The sequence below is a fragment of the Pieris rapae genome, chromosome 20, assembly GCF_905147795.1.
Source record: "Pieris rapae chromosome 20, ilPieRapa1.1, whole genome shotgun sequence".
NCBI lineage: Eukaryota > Metazoa > Arthropoda > Insecta > Lepidoptera > Pieridae > Pieris > Pieris rapae.
In genome coordinates this window covers 5,854,221-5,880,682 of record NC_059528.1, presented here as the reverse complement: position 1 = coordinate 5,880,682, position 26,462 = coordinate 5,854,221, and the positions used below count along the sequence as shown (strand labels likewise).

General features: G+C 31.8%; 2 protein-coding genes across 3 annotated transcripts; both read left to right on the top strand.

Annotated features, from left to right (window-relative positions):
* The first annotated feature begins 291 nt into the window (after positions 1-291).
* Positions 292-1,929, top strand: LOC110995741 (protein FAM8A1). Its single transcript, XM_022263039.2, has 4 exons — positions 292-746; positions 907-1,045; positions 1,215-1,341; positions 1,448-1,929. Exons 1-4 carry the CDS (start codon positions 425-427, stop codon positions 1,769-1,771), a joined length of 912 nt encoding a protein of 303 aa, XP_022118731.1. The 5' UTR covers positions 292-424; the 3' UTR covers positions 1,772-1,929.
* Positions 1,930-2,871: 942 nt separating this feature from the next.
* On the top strand, positions 2,872-24,899 carry LOC110995732 (ras-related protein Rab6). Of its 2 annotated transcripts, none has more exons than XM_022263027.2 (6): positions 2,872-3,240; positions 3,538-3,596; positions 3,954-4,113; positions 15,015-15,220; positions 16,376-16,442; positions 22,822-24,899. In XM_022263027.2, exons 1-6 carry the CDS (start codon positions 3,171-3,173, stop codon positions 22,890-22,892), a joined length of 633 nt encoding a protein of 210 aa, XP_022118719.1. In that variant the 5' UTR covers positions 2,872-3,170; the 3' UTR covers positions 22,893-24,899. The 2 variants fall into 2 exon arrangements, with proteins under 2 accessions (XP_022118719.1, XP_045488445.1); XM_045632489.1 differs by lacking the exon at positions 22,822-24,899 and adding an exon at positions 19,864-21,602 and having other exon boundaries at positions 2,878-3,240.
* Positions 24,900-26,462: the final 1,563 nt, after the last annotated feature.

Genomic DNA, 26,462 nt, shown 5'->3' with positions numbered 1-26,462 from the left:
ACGCATCCAAATTTTGAAATATCTGACTTTGACACTTGTCATTTGACAGTGATACGTTTATAGATAAATAGATGATATGGTTCAAACCACAGGTTATATAAAAGTATTTTAGTGATTGTGTTTAGGAGTATTCAATTAAGTACGGACTAAATGAACTTTTTTTTATGTATGTACCTGCTTTTACCTCATAATTAAATATTAAACATGTCCAGAAAGTCATTAAGAAAATGGAAGAGTCTATAACCTAGCTTGCTTATCTTGATTGGCTTTTGACGTCTGACAAGTTCGTCAAAATATATTCATTAAAATTCACCTGACGTGTTTTACAGTGGATGCTGTTTTATTATTCTTCTAAATATTTATACAAGAATTTTGCGCAACTTGAATTTCTACTTCAATTAAAAAAAACATAATAGTATCATCAATGCCTGAAACAGAACGACAGAATTTAACGGAGCAAGATGGTCTCACGAGTGCTAGCGGCGATCAGCCTGCAAGTGAACGAGAGGCATATTTTCAGGCATTAAGATTATGGATACAACAAGCACAAATGTATCAAAACTTATCGTCATGTTTTCCCTACTATATGATGAGTTTACAGGGCATCCAAAGCAATCAAACGAATGTTCCTTTACTAAATAATAACTACCAATTTCATGGACAACAGTTTCCATTTCAAGTACCGATTCCTCCGAGGGCAACCCCTGACGCACAAGCTCCTGTTCCAACATTAAGTCCTGCTGAAGGTGTGCATTTTTTGACATAAAAATATTTTTAACATATACTTATGTAAGTAGGGGTGTGATTACAAATTCCAATAGCAAAGCTTAATGAACATTATGTATACAAACAATTTCATGTAACAAGTTAAAGTGTTAATGTAAATTGTATTTGTATTTTTTTCAGTTATTCAAAGGCATGGTGGCTATGAGTATGTTATTCCTCCGCTATATAAAAGGCTCTTAGCTGAGTTTATAGATTTCATGCTGTTGTTTATTTTAAAGCTCATAGTTAGCTTCATAGCTGTGGATATGTTTGACATCATGTATGTATTAGCTATGTTTTATATGTATTATGTGTCATATATATATCATATACAATAGTTGTAAATCACAAATTAAATAATTAATTGTGATTAAGTGTTTTTTTTAAATACAGCTCTTATCATGACAACTTGTCAAATATAAATTTTACAATTTATTTTATTGTTTCAGTGATTTAGAAAAATTTGATATAAACAAATTAAGTGAAAACTATGATGACTACAAATATGCCATGGAATTGACATCAGAAATTTTGTTACTTGAAATTATTTACAGGATTATTGTTTGTTTCTTTGAGGTATATTGTTTTAACAATTTAAATTTTATACTATCAATGCATTGATAGAGGGTATTATTTTATAAAATAAAAATATATTTAAGTAACTTAAAATTTTACGTTATAGGCATACTGTCTGAGTAGCGGTGCTGGCCGTTTGGGAGGTATGACACCAGGGAAAGGTTTACTTGGTCTCCGTGTGGTCACAGCATCTGCAGTTGTCCTGGTGGAAGGCCGTCCTAAAGAAACAGTCCTGCTATATCCTGGTCGACCACTTACTTTTACTGTAGCATTGGTACGATCACTCCTTAAGAATTTCCTCATATCTCTCCTATTTCCTCTATGTCTTATTTTGTTTGTATTTCGTTTTAACAGGACAGGGTATGATTTGTTATGTGGTGTCATAGTTGTTGAAGAAAATTTATATCCCCCTAGACGACATGCCCCATAACTTTTTCATGTCTATTTAATAATTATTGCATAGGTACAAATAATACATTCTTCATTTAAATGTAATTGAATGTGATTTTGAATTAATAAAAATGTATCAAAAAACAAAATTATTATAGTGACCGTAACAGTTACAGTCGGTTAGGTTTAGTAAGAGAATATTAAAATGAAATAGATTTTGCTATTTCCTACAAAAATCTCTAAATTTGACTAGATAAAATTTACCTGAAGCTTTTATTTAAAAATAAGGTAGTTTTCGTATCTGAAATTAATTTTTTTAAAATTATATGTATATCCTGATTCTTTTTAGTACTCCGCTTAATAGTATTCCGCTATTTGCACTAACTCTCCTGTTAGTGTAGAAGAAAGAGGACTATAAATAAAACCAAAGATGCCATCATTTATTATAATTTCTTATTAGTTTCATTAGTATGTTATACTAAGCTCAGTCAAGTATAATTATTTATCCATAACCTTTGTATTTTGGCTGTTAACAAAGTTTAAAGATTAAAATGTAAATTTTAAATCCTAGTGTGTTTGTAAATAAATTTATATTTCATGAAATAAATGTTCATGTATATTATTTATTATAAATGTGGATAACATTTTTTATTTATATTTTTGTTACTTTTATTTGTAACAACTTATATACTGTAATCATACACCTGGGTATAAAGTTATTATTGTAGGCTTTGATTATAACACTATGATCTAAGTGTTCAGCTACAATTTCCAAATCTTTTCACACGGTTATTTTAGATATGTACTTTAAAGATTCATTGTTTTGTTTTAAAAACTGGTGGTGAGATTAACTTAAATGTAGTTTATCCTTTGCTAAAATTTCTATAATTCGCTTAGTCTTGACAAAAGTAAATTGTTTAACTTTACTAATAAACATACAAAACATTTTTTCTTTTTATAATTTTAGCGTAAATAGGGAGCATCTCCGACTTATCGATTGACAATTTGACACAATCAATAATAATCATTCACTCGTAATTTGCAAATATGCGAATAACATTAAAATGTCAAATGTCATTACTGATAGTGACGGACGATGGTGCCGTTAACGTTATAGTCCGATTCAGGGATTTAGCTCTTTAGGCACTGTAGCACTGGTAACATTATTGCAGTTTTGCAAAAAAACTTTTATTTTTACAATTGAATTTTTTTATCAACGCCGAAATAATTTTTATTTAATGGAAGTAACTTTCTTCTGAATAAAATATTTGCTGAGTTGGCTCCTGCGTAGAACATCGTAGAATGTACTGACATTCAGTCTGTCGTAACGTGGCGGCGCTGCGCTCGTGTGCCGCAGGAGTGGCCTGCTGTCAGTTTAGTAGTTTTCTGTGATAAGAAATACTGTGAAATTATAGTTTAGTTAAATAAAATATATCACGATGTCGACGTCTGGTGAATTCGGTAACCCTTTACGCAAATTTAAATTGGTCTTTCTTGGTGAACAGAGTGGTAAGTTGAGGCAATTGACTACATCGTCGTACATTTTTAATACATAGTTTTTGAATTTACGACACGTAAATTCGCCTGGTCTTTATCGTGTTTCTGACCTATATATGACAGATTTATGAAAAAAAATACTAAATATGTTATTAGAAACGATATCTTACTCCTAATATCTTAAGTAGGTTACATTCGTTGGAGTTCGAGAGGATTAAGGAATTCATATTTCTGTTCTCGTTACTTGTTGGATTGTATTCTATTAAGTATAATTAGAAAGTGAATTTAACAAAGTGTCGTGTTTTTCAGTGGGAAAAACATCTTTGATCACAAGGTTCATGTATGATAGTTTCGACAACACATACCAGGTGAGTCATGGTTATTTATCAATTAATTCTTTTCTCCATCAAGTTTTCTATAACATTTCGATAAATGCTATAGATAGTTAGCAATAACACTATTTTCAAGTAAGCTTATGAGGCTGCTTTACAAATGCATATATAATGAAAAGGAAGAAAGAAAGAAAAACAATTCATTTAAATTGTTTAGTGAGTTTTTTATGTAATGTATGTATGTACCTCTATCTGCTGGCCATATACAGTTTGTACACATGTGTCAATTCAAATTGATTGTTTTTAGAATGAAAGAAATAAGAGGTGTACATACAAACCTACTTAGTTATACAAAAATATTATTGATACATTAACATCTTTTTATCATTTTAGGCAACAATTGGTATAGACTTCCTATCAAAAACAATGTATTTGGAGGATCGCACTGTTCGTCTGCAATTATGGGATACAGCAGGACAAGAGAGATTCCGTTCACTCATTCCTTCATATATTAGAGATTCTACCGTGGCTGTTGTTGTTTATGATATTACAAGTAAGTTTAAAATTTTCAATAAAATTAGAAAATTATGTTGAAATTAAAAGTGTTATTGTTCTTATTATTGTACAATAAATATCTTTAACATGGTACTTATCAATGTGTTAAATGGAAAGATTTTTATCAAGCAGAAGAAGCTGGAGAATGAAAATATGTTACTCATTCAATTAAGTTTAACTAAGCTGAATCTGTTTTGGTCTTAAATATATAAAAGAGCAACTTTGTGTATATTACTTCACTTATAGACAAGTTCCAGGGAACTAGGTTAATTACGTGAATGTAAAGGGTAAAATGTAAACTGTTGGGACATTTAAGTGCAGATATAGGGTGTCTGATTTATGAACAAATACAAATTAATTTATTACTCCTAAGTATGTTTTTTAATTATATGATTCTTTCATTGAAATGAGTATTTAGAGTTATATTGATTTATAGTGTGTAAAAATGAACTGGTTATTAAATTTTATTTTCTTGAGTTAAAATATAAGATATAAAACTTAACAAGATTTAGGGAGATTAGCCACAGATTTATAAAAACTTATTTTGCTTAGTTGAATCTTTTTGTCTCATCTGAAGAGTCAGTAGCTTAGTAAACAAATAATATGAAAGGCATGAATATAAAAAGTCATAACAGGTTTCTTGTGTATTGTGACAGTGTCATGAGTCATTATCGTTTATATTACATCAGAAAATCATTTAAAATTCTATCAAATATAGATGTGATGTCATGATAAGATAAAACAAGAAAATTTAATAGTGAACTTAATTGGACTCGATAGTCAGAAACTTTTATAAGAGATTGTTAAAACAAAGTCTACAAAATCTTCTATTCTTTCTTTTTTATTATCTAATATTCTTTCCTATAAACAAAAAACAAAACGAAATAACTTATAACAAAGTCGGCCATAACAAAATGTACGTAAAGATGTCGGTGTTTTAATAAGACTTAATTAGTGGTTTTGGCACAGTTAGGAGGAGATTACATAAACCTTTCGCTTTATATTAAGCACTGTGTCAGCCGAAGGTCATTGACCTTAGCGGAAACTCACCATGTACGTCTTTGTTCGTATTTTTTTTTATACCGTTAGAATGTGGCAATATTCCCTTGAGATTACAATACATTTTTTATCCTCACGACAGTTATATATTGTATCCAACAAGAAGTATAGACTATAGAAGAACAGATGAGCTATGTCCGTTGTTTACGTGTAACTCAACATAACACTTATAAAGTGATCTATGTGAATTTATCCAGGAATTTATCTTAAACAGCAAATATTTGTAAGACAACATCTACTAATCTATGTTAGTGGCTCACTATGAGCTCGATTGCATAACTTTTTATTAATTTAAGACTACGTACGTAATCGGGGCATTGTAGAAACCATTATTTGGCATTTTGACTATTTAGTTCTAGGTCAGCGTCGTTAACTTACATTCGCAATAAGCGAACGAATTACGAATTTAAAAATATATGTATTGGGCCAAGTATTGATCCCAGCATTGATCCCAGCAGGAGTGTTGACCTAGTCACATCAGCGTGCGACTGTCATCCCTGAAGTCGTTGTTTCGATTCCCGATTGGAATTTTCTTTATTTGTGAATTTAACATTGGCTCGAACGGTGCAGGGAAGCATTGTGAGAAAACTGCCTTGCATTCGATTCAAAAAGTCGACGGCGTATGACAGGCACAGGAGACGAACACCTACTTGCCTAAATGTCAAATGATCATAAAGCAGATTCAGAAATCTGAGGCTAAAAAAGTTGTAGTGCTACTGATTTATTATATAAAATTATTTATAACTGATCGCGCAACTCATAAAGGGAAGTGTGATTATCGCGACAAAGACCCAAGCTGCTGTGCCTTCATCATAAGCCATATTATCAAGATTAATTTCTTATTTGGCTTTTTGCTCTATGTTTTAATCTTTTGCTTAAAGGTTTGAAGTAATCTGTCGTACATTTTTGGTGTGTTTATTTTTCGCTGTTTATTATTCTTGATTGTTCTTATGAACGGTAATGTGAACACAAGGGAACAATTATGACTAAAACCTGATAGTTTATTTATGGATATTTATAGGCAGAAAGTAAAATGATTTTATATAATTAAATAGCTTCGATCATATTTCGTTTCTACTATCTAATTATCGCGTAGGTCATGCGGTATCGATTTTTGAATAAAACAATCGTACGGTTCTACGTATTTGGATGTCTAGACTTTGAACGTGGCAGTCGGTACCTGAATATTTAGGTCACAGTGGTCGTTTCAGACTTCGGGATCTTTAAATATTTCTCAGGGATCTCGAGTCTATGTGAATTTATACGTTCAAATTCTAGAATATTCTGTAGTTCAATACTTGCTATTAATTGTACATACGTCTTTCAAAAATTATGTCTTGTTTCACATAGGCAAGTACCTATTCATTAACATGCTATATACTTTATTAAAATAGCTATTATGTTTTGTTTTTCTCCGTGACAAAATCATTCCATTTGTCCCTCCCTTCAGAAGAAGGCTAGATGTGAATACTGAATATCCATAGTTGCTCCCCTCACACTTCGAAATCAATTATTTTTCTCTTCGTGTTTGTTATATTTGCTTATAAGTGTTTGTCACATTAAATCTTGTATTATATTGTTCTTTCAACGAGCGCTGGCAATCTTTTGTAAATAAAATAAATTGACATTTGTTCTTACGGTGAAGGAAACATCGTGAGGGAACCGGCTTGTCCGCTAAAATTGACGAATGTATGAGGCACTAAAGCCTAATTTACTTGGGTATTATATATATAGCATACATAGTAGTAGTAGTAGTTATACACTGCATTATTATTATTACTTTTATTGATAAAGATTGCCAACGCTCGGCACACTGATACATTGGCATAAACAAACACAAAATACAATTTTTAATGTGACAAGCACTTAGAGGCAAACATGACATTCATTTAGAGCACATCTTAATATATATATTTCTTGCGTGCGTGTGTATGTGACTGAACTCCTCCTAAACGACTGGACCGATTTAGACGAAATTTTTTGTGTGTGTTCAAGGGGATCTGGGAATGGTTTAGATTCACAATTTTATCCGCTGGACAATGTTTTTTTTAATTAATTAGTATTTGTTGATTTTGGAATGTTTTACATTGGATCCGACAGACGGCGCTACCATCGCACTGTCAAATTTTAAATAATATTCGAATTTTAATTTTAGTCTGTCCCGACAGTTAGCGCTGCGATCAAATTAAAAAAAAGTTTTGTTATCATTGTGTTATTGTAGACCATGTGCTGGATCGTTAGATATTGTCATAACATTTGAATAATAATTTTCATCAAAATGGTCCAGAATGTTTTAGCTTATTAAAAAAAGTTTGAAATTTTCAAATTAAAGACGTATAGACAGGACAACGTCTGTCGGATCCGCTAGTAAATTATAAATAACTAAACTGAAACTTGTTAAAAATATCAAAAATATAATCATTCTTATAAACTGAAATGATGAAACATTACAATAGTTTCACTGTAACAATATCTGTGCAAAGAAATAGAATTGTATTGATGAAAATCAGATTTCAGAATTCGGTTGCATGACACGACTGAAGCTGAAAGTAGAGCAACGGCCCCGTAATGATTTTGCTATTCAATATTTTTAATCTTATCTTTTTAATACGACAATAATGATATCGGTATCCTTTGAAAAGGATGTTTTTTTAGAGTTATATGTTAAATTAATAATGACTATGATATGATGAAGGGTAATAATTTAATATATAGAATACATATTATATGCGTTTTTATAACTCCTATTACTGCTCGATGCAAGTATTCGACACAAATTTCAATTTGAATCTTTTTCTTGAGTTATTTCAGCGCTAATGTACTTGCAACTAAACAAAAGGCTGTATTATATTATTTTCTTATGTAGTAGTAAGTAGTTAGTTAGTTACTTAGTAGATAAAGTCACAACATTTATTAGTAACAAAACACGCCGAAATACAAAAAATAAAAATAAATAAAGAAATAAATATTAAAAATTCATACAATAATCTATTTCTTGTAAAGAACAAGGTACGTTTTAAGAGTAATGCGTGTGTGCTTGTAATTGGCATTGGCTCAGCATTATGCTGAGGAGCAGCCTGTTCCACAGTCCTGGTAATTCTGCCAGATCAGCTAGTTTGCTATAGAGTATCGGCAATTTAAAATATACATATTTTGAAAATCAATATAGAGTATGTAGTTTATTTGTTACAAATGCACAAAAACTCTTTATTTAGATCTTAATTATGTCTAAGTCATTATTCTTATCAACAAACATTATACGTATTTAGTGGTATATAATATAAATAGTATAACATTTATTTAAATTGGCGCCGCATAAACTTGCAAAAAATATGCAGCCTTCTGAAGTTTTGATATCTGACGTATAACACATTTACTTTCAAATAACTGTTATCCGCGTAATACCCGAGTTATTAAGTAATATTTATGTTTATTCGTCTTACTAAGGCGAATTATGACTTTCTCATTTAAACAATGTACTGCGTACAGGCTTATTAAATAAATAAAAACTTTATTCTATCGATAGTACCTACACTGGGGACACCCTGTGTTTTGGGTAACTAGTACCAACAGTTTGAGTTCTGATGGTGTTAATGTTTATTCGTCTTACTAAGGCGAATTATGACTTTCTCATTTAAGCAATATAGTGCTTACAGGCTTAATAAATAAAAACTTTATTCTATCGATAGTACCTACACTGGGGAGACCCTGTGTTTTGGGTAACTAGTAACAACAGTTTGAGTTCTGATGGTATGTCAAACGTTTTCGATTGAAGTCATATTTAACACTAAAGTCTGTATGTTATCTTAAGTCTTCTTCAGTGTTTTCGCTAATAACACACATATATATTTGAGTTGCACTTATATAGAATTAATATATGTATGATTTATGAAAAGTGTGGTTAAATGTCGTCTTTTCGAAATGTAGTTTAGATATTCTAAATAACAAGACTTATGTAAAAAATATGTTTATATTTTTTTCCGTTAAATTTTGGAGTAAGTGTTCCTGTCTGTCTAATTCGTCAATAAATTATGTGATTTGCTTACTATGAAGACTTACGTGACGGTATATTTAGCCAAGTATTTAAAAAAGCAGTGGATTTCTGTATGCGTTTCATGAACATTTGTCAATCTAATAGGCAAGTAGGTGATCAGCCTGACACACACCGTCGACTTTTTGGGTCTAAGGCAAGCCGGTTTCCACACGATGTTTTCCTGCACCGTTCGAGCGAATGTTAAATGCGCATATAGGAAGTCTTAAAAGTGCACAGCTGGGGATCGAACGTACGGCCTCTGGGTTGAGATCCGCCACTGGAACCACTAATTCAGCACTGTTCTAAACCTAAGCCAAGAATTAAAGATTTAATAAATATTTTGATGACTAAACCTAATAACCTATCTCAATCCATATTTGACCATCTGAAATAGCCATCTTCAACAACCAATCGTCGGATTTTAATAGTCATCTGTCGATATAGGTCGATGGTAGGTCGGATCGATGTATGTATAGATTTTTGTATGAAAATGTCAGTTCAACTGTGCCAATATCCTATCTTAATTTAACTGAGACTAGTTTTTAAAATAATTTAAAAGCTATTTGATATGATTTAAACATAGACATGTATATTTTAATATTATTTGTACGGTTTTAATTACTTTATTTGGTTGTAAAGAGCGAAGAGATTGCATCCGTCGCCAAAAATGGATTGTTTTCATAGTGTTTGGTAATTGGGATGCAGATAGGAATCGATCGACTGTCACGTTCTGATCTTAGATGGTATTCAATCTGAGATTGTGGATTAAATATTGGGTTCGGGCATAAGTGAGATTGATACGTAAGTGTAAACAATAACAAACATTGTTCAGCCATGTTTGGCATAGGTTGTGGGTAACCTTCACTGTCTGGACAACATAAATATTGGCGTATACTAAGTTAGCCTTGGCCCGGGATTGTATGGGATAAAGAATGTTTACCCGAAATGGCGTCTCATTTTGTTTTTCGCACATATTCACTACAAATATAACAGACTGTAGCTGTCAATGAGAGCTTGTTTATTTTTTTATATATAAAACAGGGGGCAAACGGCAGGAGGCTCACCTGATGTTAAGTGATACCGTCGTCTCTGGACACTCTCAATGCCAGAGGGCTCGTGAGTGCGTTGCATGCCTTTTAAGAATTGGTATGCTCTTTTCTTGAAGGACCCTAAGTCGAATTGGTTCGGAAATACTTCAGTAGGCAGCAGGTTACACAAAGCGCTTTAATTAGGACATTACAAATCTGTAGTACATAGAATATAGACAATACAGTAACATAACGCATTTTAACTTAATCTGATTAAAAATTTGATATTGTACTACCCACTTTGTCGAGCCATTTCTGCGGTAAGCGATTTTTAATTAATTTTGTGGTGGAAAATAAAATTTCCACTAATTTCCAAATCCGTGCAGAGCAGTGTTGGCCTAGTGGCTTTAGCGTGCTACTATCATACCTGAGGTCGTAGGTTCGATCCCCGGCTGTGCACTAATGGACTTTTTTTCTATGTGCGCATTTAACATTTGCTCGAACGGTGAAGGAAAACATCGTCAGGAAACCGACATGTCTTAGACCCAAAAAGTCGACGGTATGTGTCAGGCACTGGAGGCTGATCCTGACCTACTTGCTTATTAGATTTAAAAAAAAGATAAAACAGATTCAGAAGTCTGAGCCCAAGACCTAAAGAGGTTGCAGCGCCACTGATTTATTTTTATTTTCGAACCCAAGGGTAAGTCATTAAAATACCTCGCTATGTCGTAACGATACAACGTACAGTCACGAAAAAATATATAATCAAAAATCGCTTAATAAACTAACAAATTAACGTTTTTAAGTGACAATTTGTATTGTGACCACAATGACGTAATAAAATTCTCATTGCTACAAAACTTTATGACTATGAGTAGTTAAACGTTATACAATTTGCTTTATTTCGTTCTGCCTTAATTCTTTTGAACGTTTCAGCGGCCTTGCGTCTGACCCATTTTGGATTTTATCGGTGTTCACTACAAAATTTCAATCGATTTAAGAAGGAAATATTTATGTTTAATATAGATCATTTAACGAGTATTGTCACGTTAACAAAACTTCTGAATACTACTTTAGTTACATGCAGTCTTTAGAATTAGGGCAAAAGAAAAAAAAAGAAATCCTAGATTTTCGTAAGATATATAATAGATACTACGATAATATATCCACATAAAATATCACTACAATATCTCATACAAACACGAACTATCTGCCTATGAAGACATTCCACCTTACCAAAGAGGGTGTGAGAATATTTTTTAAGCATTGGCTTTTTAGCACTAGTGACTTTTTTTTAAATATAAAGGTGTAAGTAGTTTGATTAATATTTAATTTCACTTTATGTATTAATGACTTATGTTTTCTGTTACTTATAATTGGTCTGTTTTTGTTTTGTATATGGTCTAAGTATTTTCTTTTATTATATTTATAAATGTAGTTGAAATATTACTTATAAATAAATAAATAGGTTTGATAAATTCATAAATCGATTCGTTTGGTGCTGAGAGATTAACTGATTTCAACCGTGCAAACTAGAAATTATTACTTTTGATACACTTTCATATTTATTAATTCGAAAATTAATATAGTAATAACCAGATTGAGGGTAGAACAATATTTAAATAAAATTTACCGGTCTACTGAGTAATGCAAAAACAACGTTATCTACATTGCAAATGTTCGGAGGTTTATGTGCAATTAAAGGGTTTTATCGTTTCTCCGAGCGAAACGCGTTATGGATGTACTGGGCGTGGTATATTGACGAATTGAATTAACCTGAAGCTGTATTCATACATGCTTATTTCGAAAAGTGCAAAACCACATTACATACCACATTATTGTACATATATGAATCATCAGTTTTCTAATAACACCGTTGATTGGAATCTAAGGGTGAAAGAAACAGGTCTTGGCCTGATTTATGATAAAAGAGTCGCATAAACGACTCGCCTCTGATATATGCTCTAAGACATGATAGACCAGGGTCGATAATTTTAGAAACAAAAAATAAAAATAAACCAAAAACTTGTTTTTTGATCTTTTCACATAAATTTTGAGGGTGAAAAATGTGTAAATACAAAAGTGTTAAATCTTTTTATTATCTATAACGTTGACTTTTCACTTTTTTCCATAGGACTTTTAGATTTGTTGAAAATCGAGATAAACCGTTTTACTCTTAAAAACTTCTACCCTTCCCGACCTCAGATCATCCGTAATTTATTTTCCTTTCATTAGTATAATATTCTCCTCATTTTTCATTGGTTTTCATCCTACTATTGTATTTTTTCACTTTTTTTTATTTTTAAATACTTCTACCCTGGTCTATTACACTTCCTCAACTATAGTAAGATTTGAACAACACCAAGCGAGAATTATTAGCGAAAGTTTTATTTATTTATGATTGTGGATTACTATATCTATTAATTAAGGATTTAAAGACACGTATACCTTTTCAAATTCCGATTTTATAAAGTAAATGTTTACTGGTGTGATTTGTTTTAATTATTTATAAAACTTGTTTATGTATTGATGCCGGAAAGAAATTAATGGCGTAAACTCTTTAAAAGCATACAAAATTCACTTAATAAATATGTATGCCAAGCTATTTATGTTGAAGCACTAGAGAATCTATGAAACTTGTACCGTCTTGTATCCGAGTAAGGAATAAGGATCGTAAAATATTTTTCATCTCCACGGTCGGCGGCGAGGGATTTATTTGCGATATAACTTCAACAAATAATAGGATCGGGGCACGCAGCCAACATCTTCGCCATCTTCTTGGGATTTGAAACAAAAACCCCTGTTCAATTTATTTATTTAAACAGAGTATCTACATTCCTTAAAGAGTCTTTATTTTAAAACCGTTAATATGAATATGATATTAAGTAATTATTACCTAGAAGCTATTATATTATACATTTACAACGCATACATATTTTAAGTACTTCAAAATCTAACGCGTCTTGTGTCACGCTGTTTGTACTTACTTAATCTCCTCCGAAATGACTTGACCGTTTTTCGTGAAATTTTGGGTGCATATCGGTTGGGTCTGCGTATCGGACAACATCTATTTTTCATCACCCTAATTGTTAGGTGGTCCAGCCCTAAATTATTGTTTTTTTTATGATAAAGCGTACAAAAATAAATACAACCCTTAATGTTCACCCCTCTACGATTTATTTTTTAATTAATAAAAACTTATGACTTGAACTGTGAGGTTAATATAGAGATAATTCACAGAAAACTAAAAGTGAGACGGCTAATGGCGACATATATCTCGCTCGTTTATATTACATATTAATATTAAGTTTCTCATGTCAATAAATATATTTTTTTTGCAATGAGAAATAAAGTTCTTTAAACATAAACATGAAAAACCTAAAAAGGTATTTAGGTTTTTCTAACCTAAAAAGGAATTTTATTCCCGAGAACACTCCATAACAGAAAGAGTACGAACAATCTCCATCAGCAACTAGCATAGCAAAATGTTCCATGTTGACATATACTGAAAAAGAAGGCTTCGTAAAATCACATTAACGAGAAACGAAGTTCCCGCGGACAGCTTAGACTTTTAACTTCTACTTTATAATGCATAAATATTTAAATCGTTCTGATATCACATTTACATCATAACTGAGACATTTCTTATTCATATTGAATAATAAAAATGTTTGTTTCTTAGTGTTTTCTTATCAAACCAGATCGCGATATTAAATACGAACGTAATGATTTATTTAACTATTACAAATTGATAAGAAATAGTGAGAAACTTGAACAATGTGGGTGAAAAGAGTATGTAATGGAAGAATACGAAAGATAGTCCTTATGGTTTGCCATGCAGAATGTAGAAGCGGTTAAGAAGTAGGATATACTACTAGCTGGATAGGCCTTGTCATACAAATTTGCATTAAATCCAGAAGGTAATAGAGATTAAACAAATCATAGTAGGTACCCATAAGCAACGGGCATGCATCGTAATTTTTATGAAAGTGTTTGTCAGGATCGGATCCAGTGAAGATCCTAGGTAGATATAAATACACTTACCGCCAAATACAATCAAAATCCGTTATAACGACATTTTAGGGACTAATCATGTTTGGTCGTTAAAACAGATAGTCGTATCAGCCGATAACGTTGTCTTTAAGAACCTAATACCTACAATATCATTCAGCCGACCTTTGATTTTGGTTAATATAACCGGTATATTGTTCTAAACGATGTCGTCGTAAATGGTTTCGACTGTAAAATGGCGATATTAGACGTGCTGAAGGCTTAAGGTTAGGGGTAAAAGTACACACGCGAATATTACTTGGCAAAATAATCACATTACGTGCCGCGATACATGCTATTAATGACTGTTTAGATTTAGTACCTGGATGGCCGAGCTTTGCTCGGTATTTTTATTCTTGTATAAATTGTGTTTTTGGAAATTATATATAAGTACGAATTACATACTAATAAAATGATGAACATTATAGATTATATATGCTGGAATAGCTTTAGTGTTGTTGTGTCGTTAAAGCAATTTAAAAAAATAGTATTATTATTCGCCGATAGATGTCAGAAAGATTCATTTTTCAGTTTAAATTGGGACTACTCAAACACCACCTTTTTGTTATTTTCTATCATTTATTCCTAGCTAGATCGATTCGCCCCCGAAACCCCCCGTATACTAAATTTCATGAAAATCGATCCTGAGATTCCAATTATATATATAGATATACAAAAATAGCTCGTTTAAAGATATAAGATAAGATATGTTTTTTTTTTAAATTTCAGATGCAAATTCATTCCACCAAACATCAAAATGGATAGACGACGTGCGCACAGAGCGTGGCTCTGATGTGATAATTATGCTGGTGGGGAACAAGACTGATCTGTCTGATAAAAGACAGGTCTCCACTGAGGAAGGAGACAGGAAGGCGAAGGAGCTCAACGTTATGTTCATAGAGACCAGTGCTAAGGCTGGGTATAATGTTAAACAGGTAGGTTATTGCCAAAATCAATTATTTACAAGTTTCGCAGGTGCATAAGTCTGTGCGTACACACAGCACCCCTGGACTGTTTTTTTTTTTTTCAATTTATCCCAAATGGGAAAGGCAAAGGACTTTAGTCCATACAGCCAAGTCTTATTTAACACCTGTCATGTGTTCCAAATTTAAATTCATATTTTAAATTAAAAATATAAAATTTACATATAATTTTTTCTTAAATCAAAATGACGTATTTGTTTTTCAACCCTGAGGTTATAACACTTCCTAATCTGGAGTCAAACGTACTACTAGACAATATTTTTTTCGTGGTGACTTAAAAATAACGAGTCGTATGACGTACAGACCCAAGTTGTAATCTGAGTTCGGGTCTGTACTTCGAGAGCAAACAATGTCTATGGTGAGAGAATGTTGAAGTATTTTCTACTGCGGCTAATAACTAAGTAATTAGATAATAAACAGTCTACCCAAACAGATATAAGATTACCTAACGCTAACCAACATAAACTGTAAATTAAAAACAAAACTACTTCTATATGCATATGTCGCGATCCTAAACAAGACTGCTATGGTTACATTAATACAAACCACAGCGGTTTTCTAATGAAATGTTATATATTATATTGTAAATATAACGAATAAAAAAAAGATAGCTTTACAGTAAGCAATATAAAAACATGTTGAAGAATTATTTATAAATGCATTTGTCGCGTGTCGACAATATCGCTATTTTTACATTTGTACAAACCATAGTGGTTTTCAAGTGTGATATACCTTGATTTAGATTGTATTATTATTTTAAATAAAAATACATATACCTTTGAGAAGTAGTTGTGCTCAACTAATTTTGCACCATCCTCTGCTCTGTTATAGACGTGCTCGTTGCTAAGCGACTTGGTTAAGGAATACAATCCCGGTCAAACCGCTTATTAAACTTGTATACGTACGTATGTACGTACTCACGTACGTATGTATGTACGCACATGCCGTGAACAGTGAACTTTTAATATGGCCATAGTACCTCCAAAGAAACTGGGTAAATATGTACGTAAGAACGCCTTTGTACACAGCAGTTCGCTGAGCAGGCTACCTTAGGTATCCATGAGTGCCCTTAGAGGTAGAGGTCTTATTATTTGCTTAATTTTCCAGTTGTTCCGACGGGTTGCGGCTGCCCTTCCTGGCATGGACTCTGCTGAGAGCAAGCCACCCGAAGATAGTATCCTTTTTCCAATACGATTCATTATTATTTTATGTCAAAGGGTTTTATGGTTCATACAAAATTACATTAAACAGATGTTTTTACACTGACACAAAAATATTTGGTTCGCAAAATTTTGAATTCACATACATAATCAAGGCACATTTTGTGTTACGCTAGAGTACGCTGTAATCGAAATAACGGCTGATGACCCAGTGTTAATTGTGTGAGATTAGCTACGTCTTATGCGTCGATATTATATGCATCGGTATGTTTGACTACGGCGTTTTAAAACCATTTTACACATGGTTTATTTAAAAAGCCCGCAATACACTCGCTAGTACATCCGTTTTTACCCTGCCCAAAAAAAAAATTAATCTGTATCTACCCTCAATCTAAGTTATTTCAAGAAAATCTTCCTAAAATCAGGTTTAGTTAAATTATTACCTAAACGTTAAATTAAGAGCAGTTCCTAACCAGTGATAATTGAAATATGTTTTAACAAATAGTGCTATAGTCGACGCATTATCAACTGAGGCTTCTTGTCATAAATCATATTTATCTGTCTGTCTCGCTCGTACTTACAGGTCTTATAGAGAGGTGTGATGTGCGTAAGAATTGTAGAGGGGCATATTGATAACGGAAAGGTACTATCGATATGCTAAATTATAAGTATTAGTTTTTCGCTATCTGAAAATAATTGTTTTTATTTTATAAATGCTACCAGTTAATTTCTTCAAAACCACGTAAATCAGTGTCATAATAAAAAAAAACATATGTGCAATTCACACATTGTAGAAGTGAAACCTTCAAAAACAAAGTTTTTATAATTAATGAAATATAAATTAATCATTTTCCACTATCTAAATGTGTGTGTTCTTTAAAAACAGTATATTTTAATGATACATTTTAATTTATTAGTTTAATATAAATCTTTAATTTGGCAAAAACTAAAACAGCGAAAGTGTGAAATTCGATCAAATGAAAAAGCGGCAGTAAAGAGAGGCTGTATAATGCCTCCTATCTCATTTTCTCCCACGTTAAATCATATGATGAATTGATGTTTCTGTCTCTCTTTACCGCTGCATCCGGTTTGAAATCACGACGATTCTAAAGAAGTTTATCTATCTCATTTTCTCCCACGTTAAATAATATGAATTAATGTTTCTGTCTCTTTTTACTGTCGCTTTTCCGTTGCACCCGGTTTGAAATCACAACGATTCTAAAGAAGTTTCACTTCAAAAATCTTATATTCGAAAACAACAACCCTCACTTGTAACCAATCAGGAGTCAGAGTACGCGCGCACGTACCTTAGTATACGTAACATTGCGTGCACATTCCTACTGTCAGTTGTCAGTTCACATGTATATCCCGATGACTTAGTTTAAAATGCGTCGACTACGCTACAACCATATCATAGACAAAATTTAAACTCATCGCTTTATCTATGGAACTGTTTTTAAATCTTATCTATAATTACTATGTCATATTTCCTAAAGAATGATATCAATATTGATACGACGTATATTCTCCCTTACATAATACAAACGAAAACGCGCAAAGAAAAATCCACTCTTATGCCTAGCGATACAAAGGCAAAACGGTTGAGAATCGCATATCAACAATTAACGTTTTACTATGAAATATACCCGGGTAGCTAATTTCACACTCGTCGCTAGTGATTCCCGGATGTGATGGTGGTGGTTTAACAATGGTGTAAGTAACATTAACATACTAATTTGAAGCCATTATTTCTATGTTTCCGTAGTTTTAAATAGCTTTATAAGTAACTTGTATGCTTCATTTGCATGTATTTTATTTTCATCGCCATGACCGAAGCGAGACTGTTTGTGATTGCAAAAGTGGCTTTATTGCGTTGTGTTAAGTTTTGTATTAATGAATAGGGACGGTTTATATAGACAAAAAGGAGTTTATTGCTAGAAGGAATGAAAAATAAGTGGGTACTTATGTATACGCGTTAGAAGTTATACTTCTTTAGCGCATGGAAAAAAATAACTAAAATGCAGTTGTGATTAACGATAAATATTAAAATGAATCAAAAAGATTTTATTTAAATAAATAAATTATTAGTAAATACTTCGTATATGAAATTGATTGAAATACACCAAAATAATATTTATTTATTCACACTGTTTAATTGTACAGTTACGAACACGTGTTCTAAATATTAAAATACTAGAATATACAACTTGAACATAGTTATCCATTTTCATGCCACCTAGACCTAACTTTACAATGTCGTATTCAGGTGTCGGTGTGCGCGCGCATCGTAAAAATTCACTCTCATCATTTTTCTCCATCGTGTGAAGTATAACTTCAAAAAAAAAACAACGATGTAGGTACTTATGTACACGCGTTAGAAGTTATATTTTGGCGTGATAAGATAAAAATCTTTTTCAAATAAATTTATCTTTCGCCTTATTCTTCGATTGTATAAAAACAAAACTAGTAAGCTAGTTAACTATAGCTCTCTTTAGGGTGTCGGTTTTTTGTGACAGTGCACTCGCGCATAGTAAAAATTTTATCACATCGTTTTTTCTTAACGCGGCAAAAGAAGTATAACTTCAAAAACGTTTATACGGTTAAGTTTTTCGGTAAATGAAGTTATATAAAAAAGTCAGACCCGGATAATAATGTTAGACTCAACACTATTATATATAAGATATGAGGAAATATATATTGCAGCAGTCTTGCTTTTAAGGTCATGGTAAACCCCTTTTCATTTCATATGTTCTCTCTTTTATCTTCTGTCTCGTTAAGAATTTTGGGATGTTTGAGTATTTAATTATGTATGTCGAAGACAGTCGAGCCGAGATATCATAATATACTCGTCATAAATATACATCCGAAATGACAATCGTTTCTTACATTGAAAATAGATTTGGCAAAGTATTAGTTTCTAATTTAGACTAAAAACTAGCGATCTTAGTGAAATCCGACAAAAATACTGAGATTTTTAATAACTAAAGAACTAATAGGAATTATTGAGAAACCTCATTTCTTCTCATGTTACTCAAAACATTGATTATGTTGTTATCAAATTGAAATTAATTTTTTTTTTTAAGTTAGACGGTAGTAACTTGATGTGCCGATTTTATTCAGAAGAATTAAATTTCCAATTGTACAATATGTACTGTATTTTGATTATCGTTGAACTAATCAAGTGATTTTTGTATTAACACTTTTTCGAACTACCCACATTTGGCTTGAGCTACTGTCAAAGCTTATATTGACGATTTAAAAGCTTTATTAAATGTTATTTCAATAAGATTCGCTTTGTATGGTGCTTCTATTAACATTTCGCTAATTACATTTCAGTATATCAATAACTACTTAAAATGAAAAAAATCCCAAAATATCTATAACGAGACGAGTCTGTAGTATTTTCTTTTTATTTTTCCTTAATATCGACAACAGTGCACGAGGTGATATTGAGACAAGCTCCAGGAGACTCCAAGGAACAGGACCAAGGATGCGCGTGCTAGTCTTACAAGAATTTGTTTATACAATATACCATATCCATAGTTTTATAAGCTTATTTTTTATTTTAATGTTTGATGTTTTTTTTTCTTCATTACAATGACCGGACATAATACAAAATTGGATGTGGTATTCGTAATAATTCTCTGCAAATCAATAATATACGGCAGGTGAATAATATTTGCATTAATCCAATTGAATCATTTTTTGTGTAATGTATTACTATCTTTAGGAATTCTGCTCCATACATTGCTAGATATTGTATAGAGCTTCAAAACTTTGAGTATCTATATATTGGTCAAACCAGTTCCAAATACTATTTTAAGCATAGGGCGTTAGTGCTTTTGTGTCTGAGGCCTAATTAGTAAATCAATTGATATAAAATATTGCTATTGCGTTGACATTTCTATACTTGAACACCATGATTGGACAAAAATATAATCTACACTTCTTACACTAAATGATTACTGTCCGGCGGTGCTATATAGTGCGGAAGGGTTATGTACTACCAACGCTACTAAAAGGGTAACCAACAATCTACATAAACGGATTTTATATATTTCACAGCACAGGTTAACTTTGTCAATGTCTTTTTATGAGGTTTTATTAGTCAAAAGAATGTCATTTACAGTTGGAATTTTATCTAAATTGTTACTTTTTTTTAAAGATTCCTGACCGAAACAAATAAAAAATCAAAAAAATGTTGCAAGCAAAGTATCATTTGTTAGTATTTAATTAACACAAAGGCACTATGATCGCTTCAAAATGAAAGGTTAGGTCTTTAAGACTAAAATTTCTGCGGCACTGCTGTATCATTTTAAACAAAATTTTGGCTAAACTTTAATTTCGTTAATTAATCTGAAACAATAAAATTTTAATTAACTTTTTTAAGATTTGGGTGCAATTTATCTCTGAGTATATATATACTCATTCTGGTACAATTATCTAAACTAAAATATCAGATTTGCATAAAATAGTTATATATGTTAATTAATCTGACGAACTTTCCATTTGTTTGTCGAAGGGTTTGGAGATTTTGTACCAGAATTAACTTGTATGAAATGACTTGACAGTAAAAGTGAGTGTATTACGATTTGGCATGTATTTATAACAACGTTTGCTTGTATCAAATTTATTGAACATTTGTCGTGATGCTGATGTTTATTAAAACAAATATGACTTTGATTAAATCTTTATTTTTAGAGTAAGCGAAGCAAGAATTTGTATATAGCACGCATTCGGGATCTCTACGCGACAATGCTCAAATTGTATTAAATCCATATAAAATCTGAATTCGGGACGTATACGCACTTGACGTATACGCACGCAAACATATGAAAATAATTTATCATCAAAGAGTTTTCCTATATAAAAAAATTAAGTGCTTTCTGCCTGGAGATCTCGAAGCTTATGTACATTAGTATTATTTATTTTAGCGTTTAAGTAAAATCTTATGACTTGATATCACCGCACACATAGTATTTTTAAAAAAAAACACTACGCTTACATTACACGTTGATGTAAATTCGTTGATAAATTATTGTGTGTACGGTGGGCCTTAGTGAGAATTTCTCTGCTAGCTTTTAACAAGTTTGTATGACATTTTATAATATAAATGACGTGTCATTCCAATGAAGCTTTTAATAAACTTTTTTTTTATAAAAATGCAGCTAATACGAAAATCGAGATTTTATTTATGTGTAGATTTGCACCTTTTAATGCAATTCTGTTAATCGGAAAAAATGTCATTTTTTTATTTAATATATAAATTTGTGCTGATGAATGTATATATCACGCTGATATTGAAATTAAAAACTTTTAACACCTACTTTTATTATAACTCCCTATATATATAAAGTTATCCCCTAAAATATTTAATCAGGCAGGTATGTGTGTGTATGTAAATATATTAAGTAGTTTGCTTAACAAGACATTAAATATTTTTTAATGTAAATAGGATTATTAAAAATAAGCCCTCATAAACGCACAAAAATTTGTCTTGGCTTCATACAATTACGGGAATTAAATTATATTTTGATAAATTGAATATTTTATCGTGGACTAAGACTTTCCTTACAGCAATGGAAGGCTGATCTTTAACAACTATGACTCCTTTAGTCCTATTATATGCCCAGGAAGCCAGATTATGTAAATGTGTGAGGCAAGTAATAATGTTCTCTAGTATATTTGCCGGGCATGAGCGATATGTGAATGTAAGATGTTGAAGTGTGAGAGGAGTAATCTTAATCTGTTTTAAACTTTTAAATTATTATGTCTAATTATATTTAGTTTTTATTTTATTTTTTTATTTATTTATATAGTTTTTAGCATTTTATTTTAATTGGATGTAGCAAAAGTTATCAGTTAAGTACTAAACATTGGTATTTATTATTCAAGCGAGCAGTGTTGTCCTAGTGGCTCCAGCGTGCGACTGTCATACCTGAGGTCGTAGGTTCGATCCCCGGCTGTGCACCAATGGACTTTCTATGTGCGCATTTAACTTTTGCTCGAACGGTGAAGGAAAACATCGTGAGGAAACCGACATGTCTTAGACCCAGAAAGTCGACGACGTGTGTCAGGCACTGGAGGGTGATCACCTACTTGCCTATTAGATTAAAAATTGATCATGAAACAGATTCAGAAATCTGAGGCCAAGACCTAAAGAGGTTGTTGTGCCACTGATTTATTTATTCAAGTGAATAGTTCTTTGAATGATTACATCCGGTCTGAACATGTAACTTCGCATAATTATGCGCGGTCAGAAAGTTTTGATGCAAGTGTAACTTCTTGATTCATGCATGCCATGAATAAAATGGTTTATTTAATTTCTCGATACGCAAAATATGATAATGAAAAATACTATACATCCTCTATTTCCTTAACTCCAAGCTACAGCTGTGGACCTGCAGACCCAGTCCCCAATGGGCTCCGAGCAAGAGGGCAACGAAAGTGGGTGCGTTTGTTGAACGGCTTAGAGCCCCTGTGCCTACTTTATATCTTTTTATGTGCCCCGCTTAAATGTGATCCAGTTTGTGTCGAACGCACAATTTTACGTTTATTACGAATAGTCTAAGCATTTTATTTACGTTTTCCACATTAGAACACTATTTTTAGCAAAAGAAATGGCTTAAAACAAATTAACTTACGTCCATACAATGTCAGTATCTAACAACTTGTACGATGTTTTGCGTGCGAAATACGCTACCGGGACGCATTTAAAAAAATAAGTTTAAATTTACATTTATTAGTCGATTTGACGTATGTATTTTTCAGTGTTGTACGCTAACGAACAGTATTTGATAAATACGACACGTAAATGTCAAATCATCGTTTTTATATATATTTAAAATATTGAATATGTTCTTCGGTGGAATACGTAAAAATCTTGCTAAATAGAGATTTTCTTGTGTGAAAATAATGAAACTAAAGGCTTCCGAATGCATTGAAAAGCTCTATTTAAGTAAAATAATTTATGTGCCTAAATTTGTCAATGCGTTAAGTTCGGACGCTAAGTTGCGATGCACTAGACAATTTAAACTCTTTGTTCGTCAGACTTAAGGTATTTAGGTTTTTTACCAGTTATTAATCGTATGTTTACGATTATAATACGTGAAAGATTCAAGCTTGTTATAACGTCGGGCGGACTAAGTTGTGATAGAATGAATTTATGTATCGGATTGATGACTGATATTGCATAGGATTTCTTTTAAATAATCTGACTCTTAACGACTCTAAGGATTTTTTAATTGAAACATGAAAATGATAAAATCTGTGTCACCTATTTGTATGAATTTTTTTTAGTATATTGTGGAATTCAGGAAATAAAAAAATGACAGAAATGAATTTAATGCAAACAACTCTTGATAGATTTTTCTTTATATCGTTTTAACAAATAATATCTTCTGTTTCTGTCAATCTTCTTGGCTTAATTAGTGAATAAAAATGGCGGATCACAAATATAAAAAAAAACTTTTACTCTTAGTTTAGCTATTGGAGTGACGTGTTCAGCTATTCCAACGATAGATAAGGTTTAATCTCTGTCTTTTAAATTATTTATCGGACTTTAAACTACTTTTTTAACTTCTATAGCAAACGAGGTCTAGTTTCCGATTTAATATGTACTGTACTGCGTTACTTCTTATGAGACGTAGAATAATTGGTCCGCCTGACCATCGCAAACTGCATAGTTGATTTGTTTCAACGATCTCTTATATTATCTAGATTAATAGGCATTTTCTTCTATTAGAGTTATATTTAAGCACAACTAGTGGATTTATTTATTTAGGAAACTGTTAAGTAGCGATTTTCGACTTCTATTTAGCTCACACTGCCGATAATAAATTTGGAATTCATGTTATTCTACCTAAACGCAGACTACGCCTCAAACATTAACAATTCGTCACCATGGCAACATAAGTTAAATGTTACTCATGCTCATGGTAAGATTTAATGAGCTTAATGGTAAACATGGATAGCGGAAACTCGCTAGAAGAGAGTGAGATTTTTTATAGGAGAACTGACCGACTCATCGACCGAAGAACGATCTATTTGTGAATCGTATGAGATTAATTACGTATTTAGAGAAATATGTGTGTTGCCATGGTTACGATGCCTTTGTTCTTTAGATTTAAAAAACGCTGTAAGTTTTTCATACTTATGTTACTTTTTATTTAAGTGATGGTAAGTGGGTAGGAAATTGATACAACGATTTTTTTGTTTAACTATGGCTTATAACATTTAAAATTAATTTCCACTTCATAAATTACGATTGATACAAAGATCTATTTAATGGACTGAAGGGTCTGCGTTGATGGTATTAGTATAATAGTATCGATACTTTTTATAGTGTTTTGTATGCAATTGTTAGTGTAACGTTTTGTATGAAACGTGCTTAGCTTTCATCAATAGATATTGTTTTTTCGTAATTATTCAATACTAGCATAATGTTCTGGATAATAAATGCATTTTAAATATTTGTTGTTTCATTTTCAAATATGATCTCTATGGGCATACGCAAACGAGCCTATGGTACGCCCAAAAGATCTTTGAAGGAAGATTTTTTTTAAGAAGTTGGAGGTCGTATCTCTTAGCTTAACCCCCACCGGGAGTCGATTCCACGGTTCGCTAGTTCGTAAAAAACATTCTTGGCTAGGGCTGTGAAAGCCTTCCGTCAAAGTATGGATGAAATTTGGAGTTAATACGGTCCTAAGACATTAACTTTAGTTACATCTGTTTAAACATTAACAATAAAAACACTTTTAAAACTTGAAGTAATATATTTACAGTTAAATATAGCCAAAAGTTACAACAGTTTGATTTAATATGAGTAGATTACAAAATCTACGAGTTAATAAAACCTTAATATTAAACAAATTTTTGGAAGCCTTAAATTAATTTATGACAGTCTTATTGAGTAGGTATAGTTTTACAACTAATTCACATGTTCATTCCCATAAAATTAAACTGATTTAAATAAATCAGAATAAAAATGATTTAAATAAAACAGCGAATAAATTTCACTGACGTTACATACTGCAACTCCCTATGATGGCGTTTCTGAACGCTAATAACACCAGCCATTCCTTAATTTTAAAATTAGAATTTAGAATAAAAGACGCAACTATAATGCGTTTGGCTTGATTGGTCGAAATCAACGTTGGGCATTGATGCAAAGTTAGCGCTTACACCGCCAGATACAGCGGATTTTCTGAATAATAAGCGTTGAATTGAGAAACTTCTAGGCCACTATTAAGCGCTTTTTTGGATATCCAGCGCACTTTTGTAACTTCGGTCGAGTCGCCTATCAGGTTTTGACAGCTCATTAACAATCAAGATAACGCATCATCGTTCCGTCTTACATTCAGACCTCCAATCACAAACATTCTTTCACACACACAAATATATATAAAATGGTATTAGTGCATCCAATACGTTGTATTTTATATCAAATGAGTATGGGATACTTGACGAAATATTTTATTAAAAGATTAAAGCAACATTGTGTCTTCTTAACCTAAAATGGCTATCAATTGGAAAAACCCTACACCAACTAACACGGGCTCGAATATAAAATAAGATTAATAACAAGAATATTTAAATATTAATATTTTAAATGCTTGTATTGTGTCAGTAAAGTGGGGACCCGAAAACAATTATTTAGACATAATTCAAACTACCGTATTATACCCCATAGTGTATAGAGGCTGTGCAGTTTAACTTACATAACATTAAACACTAATTTAATGACTTTAATAACTTTGGTAATCATCGTATTAAGAACATTAAAATATATATACATTCAATTACCAGTACGTTATCCTAAAGAGTTAGTTTTATAGTTTCTCATATAATTATTAATAGGACCCATATTTCTGAAAAATTTAAGTACCTAGATAATTAAATATCTGCTTTGAATATTTTCCGTTAATTCACAAAACCAAATCAGTAATAGCTTATGAAAGTCATTCGTCTCTTTCTGACAAATAGTGATGATGCTATGTTTAAAAGAGATCGGCGCTTAACTTAAAACAGTTATA

Bases quoted from the DNA above. Each gene is read 5' to 3' on its own strand.
- LOC110995741 (XM_022263039.2), top strand. From the start codon at position 425: ATGCCTGAAACAGAACGACAGAATTTAACGGAGCAAGATGGTCTCACG. The intron at 747-906 runs GTGTGCATTTTT...TATTTTTTTCAG, and splicing joins AACATTAAGTCCTGCTGAAG to TTATTCAAAGGCATGGTGGC. The intron at 1,046-1,214 runs GTATGTATTAGC...TTATTGTTTCAG, and splicing joins GTGGATATGTTTGACATCAT to TGATTTAGAAAAATTTGATA.
- LOC110995732 (XM_022263027.2), top strand. From the start codon at position 3,171: ATGTCGACGTCTGGTGAATTCGGTAACCCTTTACGCAAATTTAAATTG. The intron at 3,597-3,953 runs GTGAGTCATGGT...TTATCATTTTAG, and splicing joins GTTTCGACAACACATACCAG to GCAACAATTGGTATAGACTT. The intron at 4,114-15,014 runs GTAAGTTTAAAA...TTTAAATTTCAG, and splicing joins TGTTGTTTATGATATTACAA to ATGCAAATTCATTCCACCAA.